Below are 19,280 nucleotides of genomic sequence, written 5' to 3' on the forward strand. Positions count from 1 at the left end.
TGGAGTGAAGTGAAAGCGTCTACAATTAAAAAAGCATTTTATAAAATAATGACTTTAGAAGATATATCAGATGAGAAAGGTATTGAAGACGATAATGACTTAAATGAAGGTGAGTTATCAGTCGGAGACATAACATCTATAGCTTCCCATATCAAAGGTTTGGAAGAAATAGACAAAGGAGAAATTCAGGAATGGATAGATTGTGATGAAGAAGAAAAAGGTTATCAGATTGTAGATGTCGATTATTTGAATAATCAGACGTCCGCAGAAACCTCTGATGAAAGTAGTGATGACGATGAAAATAATTGCGTAAAAAAAATAAGTCATCGAGAAGCAGGGGATGCAGTAAATTTACTTATCCAATATTTTGGAGATCAGCCTGGAATTGATGATATTCTTGAGCTTCAGCTTAGAAAAATGAAGGAGATTATAAAGTCTAAAATTTACGAATCCCAAAAACAAACAAAAATTAGTGATTTTTTCAAGTGATTTTTCAATGTGACATACATATATACATTGTTCAATGTACGTTTAGACATTATGTATAAATATTGAAACTGTTATTTTTTGTTACATGTATCTAGCATAACGTTTTTTTTCTTTGTTTTACACATGGCTTTGTCTAAATAAATGATTGAAAAATTAAAACAAGGTCTTTGGATTATCCGTGTTTTCGATTATCCGGCGAAGGCTCGGTCCCGACTGGCACGGATAATCGGGGTTCTACTGTACTCCATTTGCGAGGTACGATTGTATTAATCTTGAAAGTTTGGTTGGAAATTTCATCAACTTCATTTTGTTTATCAGGCCTCGATGCCACTTTCTAGTTACACTAGAGCCACCAATTTAGTTCAATTCAACGGACACTTTTGAAACGAGATTCTCCTTATCTGTACCCTCCATACGCGTAAGTTAAGATTTCATCATGCTAACCAAAAGGCTTAATATAAAGGTCGCCACCAAGGACGAAACGAGAGAAAATGAGTAAGACAAAGTGAGAGCATACGTGAGAAGCAATAAAGAACAGCTAAGAGTATAATGGCGAGTCTTTATCTATGTTAACCTGTATTAACGTCTTTTCATGATTGCATGAAAGATTATTGATGTCCGAAATATCCGGGCTCTAGGATCGTTTATTTATTAATGTACATATTCATAAATTGAAAAAAGAACAAAAATTTCGGAATTCTGATGGAAACTATATAATGTAGGTAATATGAATTAAGGTAGGTATAAGTGAACATAATAATAATTGAAAAGCAAATATCAATCAACAACAATTGAAAGAAACAATATTTATGTTTGATAAAGAAAAATTCTACCTAAATATATTTCACAAAAATGTCGTTGAATCTTGGATCAGGAACCTTGAAGAGAAAATTCTCCAATGTTAACAAGAACTGTCAATACCTACTTGTTCAAACATTTCATCTAAGATAACTACTTCAGGCTTTTTGGTTGATTCGAAAGAGCAATAGAACAAGATGAGAACCATGCGGAACTCCACAGTTGCTTCAAGTTTTGCACTGTTCATGACTATGCTAATGAAATGTGTGTATTAAATTTGTCTGGTTTTACAAACTTATTCATTTTATTCTGCCTCGATGCCATCTAGGTGTCACAAAAAGGATACACAGACCAATTGATTATTTCGATACTTCCGGCCTGGGTGACTGACTCCTTCTCTCGTGACTATAATGAATTATATCTTCATTCAGTTTGAATTGAAGTGAAAAACAATGTAACCCGAGGAACAAGACACACCCATTGTCGATAGAATCGTGTTTGAATACGTTAAAAGAAAGGTTAGGAAAGGGTTGGCAAATGTCGATAATGATAGCTTAATAGGATTAGGATTTAGGCGATTCATTAAGTGAACGTACACCGTGATAGGAATCGATGTTGCACTCGGTGAGGATTGTTAAGCATTCTGATCTTCACTTTGTGAAAAGTTGAAATCGTTTGATTCGGAAGATTCCTAGAAAATCCCATACGAAAAATTCAATAAATTCCTCAGGATTCCGCAGATACATAGGCATACAACTTTGCTTCTGCCGTCTTTTCCGAAATTCGAAGCTTCATTGTAAAAAACTGGTTAAATATTTATGATTCACAGTATTGTCCATCGCTGGCCACTACTTTCTCCCATCTTTCGGGCACCGTACGAATCCCGCGTTAAAAAAACTGGTCTTCTTTTGAAGCGATCTACGAATCGATCCAATTTTTTACTTTTTCCTGAGGCCGGAAGTGCTGGTCAGCCAGGCCGTGTGCAATTGATCGAAACAAGTGATAGTCCGAGGGAGCAACGTTTGGAGAATACGACGGGTGGAGCAGGACTTCCCATTTCAAACGTTTCCAAGTATGTCTTGACCACTTTCGCAACATGGGTTTGGGCATTGTCATGCTGTAAAATCACTTAATCTTTTCTCTCGTTGTATTGCGGTCGTTTGTCTCTCAATGCTGAGTTCAAACGCATTAATTGCGTTCGATAACGAAAGCCTGTTGTTTCAGTCGGTTTCAACAACTCATAATACACTACGTACCACCAAATACTAAGCATAACCTTGGAACCGTGAATATTCGTTTTGACCGTCGACGTGGAAGCATAGCCGGAATATCCCCATGATTTTCTGCGCTTGGGATTGTCGTAATAAACCCATTTTTCGTCTCCAGTCACAATGCGATGCAGAAATTGCTTCCGATTTTGACTTGCAAGCAGCTGTTCACAAGCAAAAAAACGCCGTTCAACATCTCTCTGCTTCATCTCGTACGGCACCCAATTTACTTGTTTTTGATTTGTTCCCATGACTTTCAGGCGTTTTGAAATGTATTTTTGCGTCACTTCCAATGATCCTTCCAATTCTTGTTGTGTTTGACATAAATCTTGATCAAATAATGCCTCCAATTATGCATCTTCAAAAACCTTCTCTCTTCCACCGCCATGCTGGTCTTCGACGTCAAAATGACCATTCTTGAAGCGTCGAAACCACTTTCGGCATGTTATTTCGCTAATAGCGGCTTCAACATAGATATTTGAGAGCATTCGATGAGCCTCAGCAGCAGATTTCTTCATATAAAAGAACAAAAACAAAGCTGATATGTTCAATGGAGAATAACTTTATGATGAAGACACGAATCGACTAATATTTCGATGTTTACGAATATCTGAGTTTATTGTATGATATCTATGATCTATTTATTTCGACTGCCACTTATAGCGATAAGTGGTAGTCGAAATAAATATATCGTAGATGTCATCTATTGCAAAACAACTGAAGCAAAGTTGTACACCTAATATTTTGCTTAATGTTAGTTAGATCAACACGCAATTACCATACTGGTTATGTGTTATGAATTATATTGAAATTCTTGTTTGAAAGACGAAAATTGATTATTCTATTGCCTTATTATTCCCACTTGAATGCTATTGATGTAACTATTTATTGGATTTTTTTTTCACGTTTTATATTGGTTCCTATTGAAATAACCAAAAATACAAATACTCAAAGAAAAATATATATTGATAACAATTTTATAATATGAATGAATTTATATACAAATGAGACCAGAAGCCTACATAACTTTGCAGCTGACACTTCAGGGGTGTAATACAAGGCTCATTCTTCCATACCTATTCTCGTCAAACCATCGATTTCATTCAATTTTGGTTTATTCCACTTCGTTGAATTTGAATTCCAAAACTTTATTGTTGCAAATAACGATCCCAAAATGTATCCTGTCATAATCATCAATTTTTTCATAGATACGACATTGAACGTTGAAATGTTCCTTGTAATCGAGACATCATACAATAGAATAAAATACAAAAAAAGTACAATTATTTCCATTTTCCAGTATGTGCAGAGCGGAAGAACAATTACAGTGACATTCAACTTTCAGTTCAAGGTGATACGAATGAAAATATTATACAGACTACGTACTACTCACGTTCTATATTTGTTGGAATGGATCCTTGTATCGAATTAATTTCGTTTTTGGATAATTCAAACGTGAGTCAGGCAAAGAAATAGAAACTAAATATACTCGTAAACAGAGAAAATAACGTGGGGCACTGACTTTTTATAATGTATAGAAGGCGTTCCATATTGTAAAAACTATATGTATAGTAACGAATTGTCAATGTCCCAAGCACTTAAGCACAAAACGAGATATTAAACTTAATCCTCGAATCTTCTAATGGTAAAATCTACGAAATCCAATTCTACATTTATGCAAGGTTTATAGAAGTAATCGATTCTCTCAAACGCACTGTTCTTTCTCAGACCTCAATGAATTGTCTATGCGTGTGAAGTTCAATTGAACATAAGTAATCGAAGTAGAAACTTTCTGGCTTAGTTCTGGACTAATCGGAAACAGTTCCGGATTTTGTTTGGAAAATAATCGTCAATCTTGTTGATTATTGAAATAATCTATTCACCAATTCACTGTGTCATGCAAAGAATATTCTGTAAAATACAATATCTTCACCTTTTATGGCCAATTCATCTATTATTTTTTACTTCATGTTCATGAAAACAGACAGAAATACATCGAACGTGGCGAATTCTATCAGTATGCCATATCATAGAATAAAGCTAGCACAGATAGCGACGATTCATCTGGCCATCAAAATATATAACCATCTCCTAGAAGAAAATTAAACTATGCCATTCGAATGAATACGTCTCAGACTCTTTCTTATTTCTAGATGTTACTACTCTGTTAACCAGTTTTTGTCAGATGGGTTCAAGTAAATTTCATTAAAATTTTATCGATATTTTGTTTCGATGTATTTTTATTGACTACTTATTAATTATTGTTACCGCATGTTTTGTAATAATTTGTGAAATAAATTTAATTGGATTTGATATTTATTTGACAGCCCAAGAATATATGTTACAATATAACTTCCAAAACTATTACTATTTTGTTAATACAACTGCCGATTTATTCACCTAATATAGCTTTGATCGACTTCCTCTTTTGTGAAAAGTTGAATTAACAAAGTAAAAGAAGTAATTTGTCGAGTATTGAAAATTTTTCAAAAATTTTACGAAGCACTGATGAGGATAGGAGTATGTGAGTGCTCGTTATTGATGATTCCTTGCAGAGCACAGAACTGTATATAGGTTATGTTTGTTGGATATTCTTTTTGAATTTTTCTATTATTGTGACAACGCTACCAACACAAAATTTTGCACGAATCTTGGAATTGTTTATGTCATGTATATTCTCGTGTTATCTGAAATGCAGAGTAATTTGAAAAGAAAGTATAATCCTTAAACTGAAATGAAATGCAAAATGCATTCCTGCTCAATATCACCAAACGTTTTCGAGATATTTGCGACCAAAATCTTAATCCATTTAGTAGAATATCGCAATTTATGCAACTTGAACTATTCAACTTTCGTTTTCAATAGGGATTCGCGGCTTGACTTGATATTTAAGCTACTTGACTCGATATTCAAGCTACTTAAAATCAACTCATGTACAAGTCAAGTAGTAGTTTTTCAATGTCTAGTCAAGTATTCATTTATTAAGTACTCTACTTGATATTCAAGGTACTTGACTTGAAATCAACTCAAGTTCAAGTCAAGTACCTAGTAGTTTTTTAATTTCAATTCATGTATTTATTTATTAAGTACATTGAAAAACTACTACTTAAACTTGAGTTGACTTCAAGTCAAATAGGTTGATTATCAAGTAAAGCTGTGAATCCCTAGTTTTGAATCACCTCGGGATCATAATTTGATGGAATTATGAAGAATTTGAACTGATGATACGTTTATCTTGTGGTAAGACGTGTAGGTGCAGTTTGATATAAATTGGAAATATAACAAATAATGTAAAATGACGGTGTAAACTGACAAGAGTGAAAATATTTTTGAAATCAAAAGAAATAACTAAAGTATAACACCAACTATTTCATTTTTGAATATGATCAACTGGTTGTTATATAATCCAGTATCCAGAAACCAAAAACCACTTTCAAGATATATTCCATTATCGATTATAATTCATTTATACAGCTCCCAGTTATTACAGTTAACAACATAATACTCGTTTTCATTCGTTGAGAGAGAATGACCTGGACATTATTCAAATATAAATATTTAAATTACTGGTATGAACGAGCGTCATGAAATTGAAGAAGCAATTAAGTTGAACATAATTCAGAACATCTAAACTGGGAACAACCTCGTAAAAATCATTCATGTAATAACAACCTTGTTGAAATTGTTCTTTTTTTTTTCTGGGAATTTTTCCGTGTTGAGGCTACCTTGATTCAATGGAACCTCGAGTTAGATTCGATAATATGTATATAAAAATAATGTGGAAAGTGCTAACGTGAACACCATCATGCGCCAATTGCACCCTTGTATACCACAGAAATGTTGATAGAAATATATGTGGTGCCCAAGGTTACAATTGGCGTATATTCATGCGCCGATTGTTTTCCAGAAAAAACAATTCGGCATTAAATTACTTACATAATTTTTATAAGTTCCCAAGATCTTTTTTTTTTCAAATTTCTTTTTGAAAAAAATTAATCTAATTGAACACCTTGAAAAACAAATTTTCAACTGATTTCTTTGTTTCAGGAAATGGTGCAAGCAAAGGACCCACCGTCTTACTATCTGAATAAACTCAGAACTTATTTGGACCCAAAAGCTTCCAGAAGTCATAGAGTAAGTTTCCTTAAATCTAGGATTTCCTTGAATCATTTCGACAAGATTTTTCGTATGACCTTCAAGATTTGTCTATTGAAACGTTGCAATTCTATAAACTCTTTTGATCCAGTAATTTTATCAATTTGTATTTACTTCTGAAAAGTTCTTAATTTTTCAGATTTTCTATAATTTTCCGCTATACTGTAGCTTTTACAGTTTTTTTACATTTACAATAACTGTCGAATAACTACCAAATGTTTTGGGTATTAATTTGCTGCTTGGTAGAAGCTTATAAAGGTTTTTCCTACAAGAGATTTTATTTTGATATTAAAGAAACTAGTATTTTCAAAGAGAAATCAATGTATGTAGTATGTATATTTCATTCTGAAGAGGAAGATATGCCATTATAAAAAAATATCAGCCAAATGGCGGCCAAGGCTACGGCTGCAGCATCATATCCTTTTATGCAACTTTCAATGACCAATTCGCACATTTGCGGCTGTATATCCTAAATAACTACACTAATTTCATCTTTAAGGATTTCAATCATTGGTGAAGCATTGGCAGAGACCTAGTCTTTCTCGTTGTCCCAAAGAAACAAGTCTAAATGTGTTGAATCGCATGATTTCGGTGGGCAATTGTGGAAACTTTGTAACCTCTTCGTTACAACTCAAGAGCATGAGACTCTTAATCTCAGGGCAATACCTCCTAGACTACCTGTTTTCTAGGAGGTATTGCTCAGGGTCGTGGGTTCGTGCCCCACGTTGGGCGCCAAAATTGTGTAACCTCTTCGTTACAACTCAAAATTCCCGAGAACAGCCGTTTGATTGAGTCATGGTTTAGATCTCTGAATTCGACAAATGGAAGGGACAAAAACCCGGGTCGATCAATCTTATATTTACACAAGTATTTCACAATATGAATCTTTAAAATATCTGGTACCAGAAAAATTGACATACAATATTTACAAAATAGAAATATATATATATAAGTGAATGCGAAACTTATAAATGTACAAAAATAAAAAATGCAATTTTTCCAATTCACAAATTACTTCCCTGAAGAGTCCTAGCTCTATACTGAGCCAATATTCCTCCACCGAAGTTGATAAGAACTTAGGTGTGACAGTTCTTCAAATTTAAGGAGAGTAAATACTGCTGCTTGTTAGCTGACAGTTGACAACGTTGGGCTGTCTTTTGACGAAGGACTCCCAATGTAATACTCAAACTTTCAGCGCTTATCAGGAGCACCAATTAGGAATTTAGTGAAGAAAAAAAATACCAAAAATAAACCCTTTTTGGAGGGTTTTACGAATATAATAGAGGAAAAGAATTTTATAATTTTCGCTGCGATCATTATCGACAGACATCTCACAGTTTTACTGTATCGGATACATATGCACGAAGATACGCATTGGCGTACACCCAGATTTTCATCAACCTTCCTGTTTCGTTGAATAAATTAAATTTGCAATGTAGCATGCTACAACTTGAGAAATTGCCATTGTTTAGTTTGCTTGTGTGGCACGTAGCGCCGTTTTGTTGAAAATAAACGTCCTTCACATCAATATCTTCCAATTACTACAGCCATAACAGAAATCATGAATCATAAGCTCGGTTGCGCAATCCAATCACCACCAAACAATTGGATCAGCCTCATTTTCGAAGAAATAAGGTCCAATCGCACCACCAGCATATGAACCGCACCAAACAGTTACACATTGAGAATGAAAAGGCTTTTCAAAATCATTCTTGAATTTTTCGAGCCCCAAATGCTACAGCTCTGCTTATTAACGTAACCTCCGAGGTGAAAATGGACCTCATCACTGAAGATGATTTCTCGATGGAATCATTTTTAAGGTTTTCAAGGACCCAATCAGTGAAGATACAACATTGTTGCTGATCGGCTGGCTTGAGTTCTTACGTTAACTAGACTTAAGAAAAAGCCCTAGGACCGTCTTTTAGAATTCCCAGAATCGACAAGTAATTGACAAATCTGAGTTTTTGTCAACACTACGAGCTCCAACAGTACCTAATATTCTCAGTTATTTTTGAGCGACGCACACGGTTTCAATTCTTCACATCACTAACTCGTTTTAACAGCTCAAATTTTTCTACCAGTTACACTATACGCTCTATTAGTGTGACACACCGCCATTTTGGTTCTCCTGTCAGTGTTCGGAATCCAAACAAATAAATTGTCTTTCAAATTAGTACGGTGTCGTTGAAGGAATTGGCTTATTTTCATAAATAAGAGTCTTTTAGGAACGATTTCAGTATTAATTGATAGACAGAAGGAACGAGGTTAATACCAGTAAGTTTGAATCCTGTATCATTCCCCAGATTTTGTGAAAAGCCGTGTTTATTAGTCGAACTTCAAGTTCGAACTTACTGGCATTAATCTCGTTCCTTCTGTCTATCAATTAATAGTAAAATCGTTCCTTCAATAATCTTATTTATCAAAATAAGCCAATTTCTTCAACGACAACGTACTAATTTGAATGACAATTTGTTTGTTTGGATTCCGAACACTGACAGAAGAACTAAAATGGCGGTGTGTGACGTCATCACTAATAGAGCGTATTGCCGGCCGAGAAGGTGCTTTATGACGACCCAAAAGTGCTTTAGTCTTGCGAACTGTGAATGCAAAATTTTCACAATTTTGTGGTGAATTTTAACAATTTCATTGCGCCGTGAAAGCGTGTATCGTTTCGTTTTTGTATTGGCGTAGTTTTACTTGTCAAATGTCTAAAGATGACATCTTCAAAAGTGACAAATGACCAGATGGCGATCTATTAAAAATGAAGCCTCTATTGGAAAACCATTTTTATTACCATACGACTCAAAAGATGATTACAGATTTTTGCAAGTATTTTATTGACTTAGTCCTTAGTTGGAAATCCTTTCAATTGATATTGAATACAATTTATTTTAATTTACATATTTTATTATGTGAATAGCAATTGTTTCGCTGCACATCAGCAGATTATGCAGATTTCTCACATTTTGAATAACAAAAATGTATTCAAAATGTAAGAAAACTGAAGAATCTACATGCCAAATAATTGTTATTCGCATAATAAAATAGTGTCAATTAGAATAACTGGTATTTAATAATAATTAAATTGGAAATTGGATTTCCACCTAGGAACGACCAAGTCAATCAAATAATTAATTTTTTCTATTTCAGTATCGTAATGAGTTCATTATAGTTCTAAAAACAGTGCTGCAATAAACTCATTACAGCATCGTTTTCAGTTATATTTTTCGTTTTGTGGTTGTCTATACTGACTTATGATAATTGTCAATACAATATAATTTGGATGTAGTGAAATAATTTGCAGCATTATTCGCAATTTCTCCTAATTCTGGTGGTGTTAAATCGATTTCGTCCGACATAATTCAATGTGTAATTGTAAATTATTTCCTAATTTGAAACGTACGATTCATATTCAACTTCCGTAATCTGTCAGTTTTCGTAACAGTCTCACCAACTGTCACTAGTATATACCGGGTGTAACAGGACCATGGTACACCCTCCGTATCTCCGTTAGTTTTGAAGGTAAGTATCTTAAATGGAACACCCTGTATATTATATGTCTGAAATCTGCATAATTTTCTGAATCCAATAATAATAATAATAATAATAAATGAGTTTATTCAAATATTCAATACAATAAGTACAATTTCAAATTAAACAATGATAACACATAAGTGACATTTCAAACCTCAAAATTTTTTTATAATTTAATTTTTAGTTTTCCATTTGAGTGTGCTATGATGGTTCCGATTTATTCCAATTGACCCGTCAAATACTAGAAAAATCGAAATCCCGTCAAAAATACTAAATTGCGTTTTTTATGAGCAAATCAAGTTCGTCGTAATCGTTTTTGGGGTAAAACTCAATTTTTTCAAATGGAACCATATTTGTACCGTGGTACCATTTATTAGTACTATTAATAAGGAATTTATCTATACCTGGTAATAAAATATGCGATCAATACAATCAAAATTACAGCTAAAACAAAATAATTGTATTTTCTTATCTTCTTTTAGCTGTAATTGTGATTGTATTGATCGCACATTTTATTACCAGGTATGGATAAATTCCTTATTAATAGTACTAATGAATGGTACCACGGTACCAATATGGTTCCATTTGAAAAAATTGAGTTTTACCCCAAAAACGATTACGACGAACTTGATTTGCTCATAAAAAACGCAATATAGTATTTTTGACAGGATTTAGATTTTTCTAGTATTTGACGGGTCAATTGGAATAAATCGGAACCATCATGGCACACTTAAATGGAAAACTAAAAATTAAATTAAAAAAAATTTGACGTTAGAAATGTCACTTATGTGGTATCATTGGATTCGGAAAATTATGCAGATTTCAGAAATATAATAATATACAGGGTTGAAAATCGAAAGTTGGTATCACTTCCGGCGAAATAGGAAGTGAAAAAAAATCAATTTTAGATCAAAAAGTGTCGCATATTATATTTATGGGATATTCCAAATGTCAATCTATTACCTTCCAAACTAACGGAGATACGGGGGGTGTACCATGATCCTGTTACACCCGGTATAATCTAAATTTTTCATTGAATTTCGACAATATTTCACAAAACTTGATTGAAATAGAGAAAATATTGTCTAATACTCGTTGCAGAAGGCAATTCCAACAATCATGCGTTCGTGTTGGAATAGGAGCCCATTCTCACAACTTACAGAGTGATCCAAGATTTTTGACGTTTTGTATATATTCTATGATAATTTTCTTTAAGTAAAACATACCATGATGTTCCTAACGATTCTATTGCAAACTCCGATACTGTCTAAATAGAGAGTGCGCTCTTAAACTTAATCCTCTCATTGTTTGTTCCAGAAACGAAAAATGGTGGGCGAATCGACTTCGACTCAAGTGCTCAGAGATCTAGAAATATCATTGCGGACCAACCATATAGAGTAAGTACATGTACTTCGCAGATAGTTGTCATAACTCATTCTGGATGGCCGAATGGTACATCGTGACTCTTGAATATGTTATAAATGCAGATTTACTGTATGTTTGTTTTCTTCTGTGAGAACGTACTCAGGAACAAATGTTGAAATATTCGTTTTCCGATATTGAATTATATTGTTGTCGGCTAATGGACAACGGAAATTCCATTTCTACGTTGAACCTACCGTTTGCAAGAGAATCTATCATGTAATTGCCGTTTTCAAGGCCACAAATGACCGTACGAGAAATTTTATTAGGTACAATGGTTACTTTATGTTTGACATGACGTCCGAGAAATCTAGACACACAGTACATTATGCTGAGTTGAAGTATACAGATCAGAATGTATGTTATTGCTGGAGATAAAAACGAAGTACCCTTGAGATCACTGAGAAATTAAGTGGTATACACACAAGAAGAACATTAGTAGGTAGGTACTGAATAAAGGAATTAAGTTTTTCTAATTCTACGGCAAATCCGTTCATTATGCCATACCTTGTAGAACAAAATCGTGCGTGAATATCTCAGTTTCACTCACACAGATTTCATGGTTATATTTCATTATTATATGTTGGTAGTTGGAATTTTCCTGTCACGGATTTATCTATTATCTGTCAAATTTGTGATACAGAAAACAGTTCAGCCAACCAACATTTTTTAATGAAATAATCACTAAACGAAATTTTTGGATATATTTCATTGATTTCAATAAAAATTGGTGAATTAGAGAAAATAATGTATAATACTCGTACAGAACGCTCATTCTAACACTCGTTCATGCAAAAGCTCGTTTTTGAATTTTGAACTCTTAGGAGAATATCAATGCCTTCTGCACTTGTATGATAATAGTTATTTATAATACAAGTTCAGAAGGCATTGATATTCTTCCACGAGTTCAAAATTCAAAAACGAGCCACGAAGTGGCGAGTTTTTGAATGAACGAGTGGTAGAATGAGCCTTCTGTACGAGTATTATACTTTATTTTCTCTAATTCATTGCATTTTTATTGAAATTAATGAAATATTTCCATAAATATCATTTAGTGATTTTTGCATTGAAAAATGTTGGTTAGCAGAACTGATTTCTTTAAAGCAAATTGATGAATTGACAGGTGAAAGTTCGGAGTACCAACATATAATAATAAAATATAAGCAAGAAAACTGAAAAAATTATATGGCAAACTGTCATTTTTTTCTTATTCTCTTACAGCCTGTAAGTCAATAGTGCTGGATCAGTCGATTACTCCGGTAAATTTTGGGCTAGAAGAATGATTCAAATTTCGACTGAATTGACAGCACTGAGCGGATAAGCTCAAATTATTTTTGACTCTACTGGCTGGTCCGAAAGTGGTGAAAGACGATACTACCCTGTATTTTATTTAAATGAGAATGCCCAATTTTCATATCATACTCAGAATCTCCATGAAGTCTGATTTAAGAATCCCCACTTGTCATCATTTACGTAGGCCACTTTTTTCGAAAAATTTCATAAAATTTGTAAATCATTCTAGACAATTGTACGATTAATTTTTTTTAATTCCCAAAAAGTTTTCAAGTCTTTTGCAAATTTACGGATCACTCTACAGGTGGTCCGAAATACACTGCAACTTTTCAAAATGACCTTCAAAAAATGTCCATAAGTCAATTTTTTCAAATGGCCTGCCCTATTTTTTTTTGCCTGTCGTATAGCCTAGTGAGTAGTTTTCATTTTTTGTCTACACATTTTGTGCCTAAAATGAATTACATAGGAAGTTCGAATATCATCAATATCATTTATCGCTCATATGATCTGCTCAGATGTCTATAAACTTCAATCGTATTGAAATTATTGAAAAGTTTGCAGATATCTGCGCAGATCATATGAGCGATATATATTGTTGACACTTTTCAGCTGAAAAATGCAGTGCAGACTATGTTTCTGTTTGTTCAAGTAGTCTCCATTTCATGCTGTCCAAATGAAAGTTTAAAAATATTTTGATGATTTTTTTGATTTGGCTTATCTTTAATTGATATTATTAGTATTCTTATACCTTTGCAATTGTATGCGTGAAAAGTATACTGCCAGCCCCAGTACAAAACATGAAATGCGAAGCATTTTGAAATTGATTAATTTAGGTACAAATTGTCTGAAAAAAAAGACTCACTAGGCTATGAGACAGACAAAAAAAATCCTGAATTTCCTAAAATTAATTCATTTCAAAATGCTTCGCATGCAGGCAAAAAGATTCCTGAATTGTTTTGCCATTTGAAAAAATTGACTTCTAGAAATTTTTTGAAGACTAGAGATAAATAATAATATATATAATAATAAAATAAATCGTACAATTATCTCGAACGGTTTTTAAGATATGATCTTTAGTTAAAACCATTCTAAATATGAAATTTTTCGAAAAAAAAATGGCCTACGTCAAGAAGTGCCACAGATAAAAAATTGCAAATGGGGTAGTTCTAAATCAGAATTTCATGTAGATTATGAGTATTATAATATATAAAAAATAATATAAAAATGGGCATTTCCATTCAAAAACAAGGTGGTATCGTGTTTCACCACTTTCGGACCATCCTGTAGAGTCAACAATAATTTGAGCTAATGCGCTGAGTGCTGTCGAAATTTGAATAATTCTTCTAGCCCAAAATTTACAGGAGTTAACGACCGATCGAGCACTATCCAAAAATTCATCATTGAAAATTACGTAAAAAACGAAAAAATTGTTTTGATTTGTTCGTTTTCCTGCGTCGGCCCATTTCACATAATCTATTAAATTATCCGTAGACTGTAATTACCCGACTATGAGTGTACCCGTATCTTCTTGAACATTCACATCCAATGAATAACGTACGTTCCTATCAGATGAACACTTCCTAGGCAAATTTCAAAAAAGAAAAACGTGTCGGGAGAAACTTGCTTGCTATTTTATCATGGTGGAAATCGCGTAAAATTGTTAGCGGGCAAATATTGCCGCGGGAAAATTGTTTCTAACTGTTCTTCCACCGCATTGTTCTTTGATATCCTTTGCCGAAGGAGGATGAAAAAGTACTTTCAGGGAGTAATAGTTGTACAGCGTTGTTCATTTGAAAGTTGACGAAATGTTATGGTAAATGTCTTTGTGGTTAGTGAAAAAGTTAATTACAAATAATTCTGAGAATTCGCTCATTTTCGTGTTTTTGCCAAAACCATTATTGAAGATGGCCTATAACAAGAACATATATACAGGTTGTCACAGAATTATTGGTCATCGTATTCTCCGATCAAAAATATTATAGGAATCACGAATACATTTTGTTCTACAAATTCAAATGGATTTTATTTATTTTTTCTAGAACTATCGCAGCACAAATCATGAAAGTTGGTATTACTTTTGTTAATTAGGTGCTCTAACTGAAAATCTATGGAATAGATACTACTATGGAATTTTCAATCAGGTGCATTTAACTTATTATCATATTACTGTAAATTTAATTTTTTTTCCTTCAGAAATACATTAACCCTTCAAGATTAAGTGATCGAATGCTCTATTTTGAAAATATTATTGGGCGTACAACTTTGCTTCTGCCGTTGCAATAGATGATTGTGGTTAGTGGTAGTTTAAATAAAAAGATCGTAGATGTCACACAATAAGCTTAGGTATTTGTGAACATAACGCCATCGAAATATTAGTCGATTTGTGTGTGCATCATAAAGTTATTCTCGATTAAAAATGTCAGCTTACGACCCAAATTTGGCGGGAGGTTTGAATTTTCTGCTTTGATATGAGGAAATATGCGGCTAAGGATCATCGAATGGTCTCACATACCCATGGTGAGGCCGCTATTAGTGAAATAATGTGCCGAGAATGGTTTCAACGCTTCAAGAACGGTGGTTTTGACGTCGAAGACCAGCATATCGATGGAATAGAGAAGATTTTCGAAGAAACAGAATTGGAGGCATTACTTGATCAAGACTCGTGTCAAACGCAACAAGAATTGACAGGATCATTGGGAGGGATGAAACATCCATTTCAAACTCCTGAAGGTCATGGGAATTATTTAGAAACAAGAGAATTAGGTGCCGTACGAGTTGAAGCCGAGATATGTTGAACGGCGTTTGTTTGCTTCTGAACAGCTGCTTGCAAGTCAAAGACGGATGGGATTTTTGCATCGCATTGTGACTAGAGACGAAAAATGAGTTTATTACGATAATCTCAATTCTCAAGCGCAGAATATCATAGGGATTTCGCCCCCATGCTTCCACATCAACGGCCAAACTGAATATTCACGGTTCCAAGGTCATGCTCAGTATTTGGTGGGACCAACTCAGCGTAGTGTATTATGAATTGTTAAAACCGACTGAAACAATCACAGACGATCGTCATCGAACGCAATTAATGCGTTTGAGCCGAGCATTAAGAGACAAACGGCCGCAATACAACGGGCGACATGATAAAATGATCTTACAGTATGACAATGCTCGACCCCATGTTGCGAAAGTGGTCGAGGCATACTTGGAAACGTTGAAAAGGGAAGTCCTACCTCACCTGCCGTATTCCCCAGACGTTGGTATCTCGGACTATCACTTGTTTCGATCAATGACACACGTCCTGGCTAGCCAACATTTCCGGTCTTATGAAGAAGTAAAAAATTTGATCGATTCGTGAATCGCTTCAAAAGATAATCAGCTTTTTCAACGCCGAATTCGTACGCTGCCCAAAAGATGGGAGAAAGTAGTGGCAAGCTATGGACAATACTTTGAGACATAAATGTATAGCCAGTTTTTCACAATAAAGCCTCGAATTTCGGAAAAAAACGATGGAAGCAAAGTTGTATGCCTATGTAGAAAAACTGAAACTTTAATTATAATTGTTTGTATAAATTAGCTTTTAGTAGCATTAAGTATAAATACCAGCGTTCAATCAATTTATCAATCATTATTTTAATTGATTCTAGCATTTTTTTCTGTTATGAAAAACAACTAATTTTAATAAATGGCCGCTCTAAGCCAAGCTACGCCACTGACTAATGTTATCTAATACTAGTATTAGTCAAAATGCAAATTAAGTATCCGATATTGATCTATATAATGAGATTATTTTTTCAGTTTTAGTTCGCCAGCCGATCATGAAAGTTCACAAACGTGCATTCAATGACACATCTCAATTTCTATCAACCGGTAACGTCCATTTGCAAAGGGCAACGTTTAAACAATGTCAATTCGCCACGAGAATTGACCTATCGAATACCATAAGACCAACTTCATGCTCTGTATAATCTATTTCATCTAGTTTCGTCATTATTGAGCGCTGATGTTCAGCTTAAAATGCTTATTTCCTGTTCACCATCTGCGTTTTTATATCGAACCCTGCTTATTTCCGTTTTGTTTATTGAGAGGCGACTGCCAGTGCATTGTCTGGCGTGATTAACTTTCTGTATGCATTTCATTGTGCCTGCAGGGGCCTAAAATAACCAACCCAACTGTTGCGACTCCAGTATTCATTATTGTTTATTGCTTGATGGTATACAATTATTCCATCGGAGATTTTAATGAACGCGCGTTTCGAAAATATTCATAATATAATCATCGGCTGTGCTGAAATATATACGGGGAATAAAAATTGAAAATACGCTTTATTGATTTTAGATAGTAAATCTTTCGCGTTGCTTGCAAATAAGGATTTATTGGTGGTTGGCTCGAAGATTCATATTTATTGGTTCCACATCACATCAATTAATATAATACAAAGTGTCTCGAAAGAAAGTTAATATTTGTTTGGCTAACTGTGTGAACGGGTGGATATGTCTATCGGTAGCCTGGTTGTTAGGAATTTAGTTGCTACAAAATTGGTAATTCTACGAAGATTTTTTTCCAATTTTCAAGGTTTGGTCACTTAAATTATGCGAAAGGAATTATATATCGGGTAGAAAGGATCTTATTTAAGTTCTTTATTAAATTTTGCTAACCTTTGGACCATTCACATGGCTATCTTCAGGGCAAATCAATCTGAACCTTACAGTGCAAAGTCAGGCATAACAACCAGAGTCACATCTATGAATAAAACTTCTTCAACAATAATTCAGTTAAAATTAAAAATTTCCGAAATTCGGCTAGTCTAATCCAATACGTCAATTATCATAAAAGTACACAAATGGTATCAGGCCAATTGAAAAGTCCCCGATCTACCATAGTAAAACACATTTTTTTGGCAAAATTCCATTATATTATTCAACATATCTGCCCTCGAAGGCGATACAGCGATTATAGCGATCTTCCAACTTTTCGATACCATTTTTGTAGTACGATTTGTCTTTCGCTTCAAAATAGGCCTCAGTTTCGGCGTTTACTTCTTCATTGGCGCTAAATTTATTTCTAGCGAGCATTCTTTTGAGGTCTGAGAACAGAAAAAAGTCGCTGGGGCCAGATCTGATGAATACGGTGGATCCAGAAGCAATTAGAAGCACAATTCATGCAATTTTGCCATTGTTTTCATTGATTTGTGACACGGCGCATTGTCTTCATGAAACAGCACCTTTTTTTCTTCAAATGGGGCGGTTTTAACGATTTCATCCTTTAAACGATCCAATAACGCTATATAATAATCGCTGTTGATGGTCTGGTCCTTTTGCATTAAATATTATACCTTGCGCATCCCAGAATACTGATGTCATAACCTTACAAGATGACTGTTTTTCCTCGCTTTGGATTCGGTTCATCGTGTGCAGTCCACTCAGTTGACTGTCGATTGGACTCCGGAGTAAAATGATGGAGCCATGTTCTATCCATTGTCACATATCGTCGCAAAAATTCATGTTTTTGCACTTAAACAGCTTCAAAAACTGCTCAGAATCATTAACACGTTGTTGCTTTTGATCGATTGTGAGCTCGCGCGGCACCCATTTTGCACACAACTTTATCATTTACAAATATTCGTGAATGATATGATGTACACGGTCAGATGATATCTTCACAATATCTGCTATCTCGATCAACTTCACTCTAGGGTCATTCAAAATTATTTTGTGAACTTTTTTGATTTTTTCGTCGGTGACAGTTTTTTTTTTTTGGGAGTCCACTGCGTTCGCCGTCTTCGTTGCTCATTTCACCACGTTCAAACTTTCAGCATACCAATTAATGATGGTTGGTTTTCCTGGTGCAGACCCCGTAAACTCTTCTTCAAGCCAATATTTTGCTTCAATTGTATTTTTTCTCTTCAAGAAGCAATATTTTATCAGCACCGAAATTCTTTTTGTTCCATCTTTTTTCAAATAACAAAAGTAGCTACAATCACAACGCAATATTTAAATTGAAAATATCTCGCGAACTAATGGTGATTGGTGGGACTGCCGTGAAATTTTAACACGTATCGTTTGAAGGTTGGTACTAACTAAAAATCATATGGATTTAATACTAGCATCGCCATCTGTGCATCAGACCGGGGACTTTTCAATTGGCCTAATAATTGACGTATTGGATTTATCTAGCTGAATTAGTAGTGAATTTTAACGATTTCATTACGTTTGTGAAGCGTGTGTCGTTCCATTTTTAGTAATGGCGTTGTTTCTACTTGTCAAATGTCAAAAGCTGACAGCTAGAAAAGTGACAGCCGTACAGATTAAAAATGAAACCACTTAT

General features: G+C 34.2%; 1 protein-coding gene across 2 annotated transcripts in view; it reads left to right on the forward strand.

Moving 5' to 3' along the window:
• Positions 1–19,280, forward strand: part of LOC123681254 (formin-like protein) — a 103,005-nt gene that overhangs the window by 72,131 nt on the left and 11,594 nt on the right. For both annotated transcript variants that reach the window (XM_045619540.1, XM_045619539.1), the window contains exons 3-4: positions 6,603–6,689; positions 11,562–11,641. In XM_045619540.1, coding sequence (XP_045475496.1) covers positions 6,603–6,689; positions 11,562–11,641 — 167 coding nt within the window. The remainder of the gene's footprint in view (positions 1–6,602; positions 6,690–11,561; positions 11,642–19,280) is intronic.

The sequence above is a fragment of the Harmonia axyridis genome, chromosome 5 (genome assembly GCF_914767665.1).
Source record: "Harmonia axyridis chromosome 5, icHarAxyr1.1, whole genome shotgun sequence".
NCBI classification, from domain to species: Eukaryota; Metazoa; Arthropoda; class Insecta; order Coleoptera; family Coccinellidae; genus Harmonia; species Harmonia axyridis.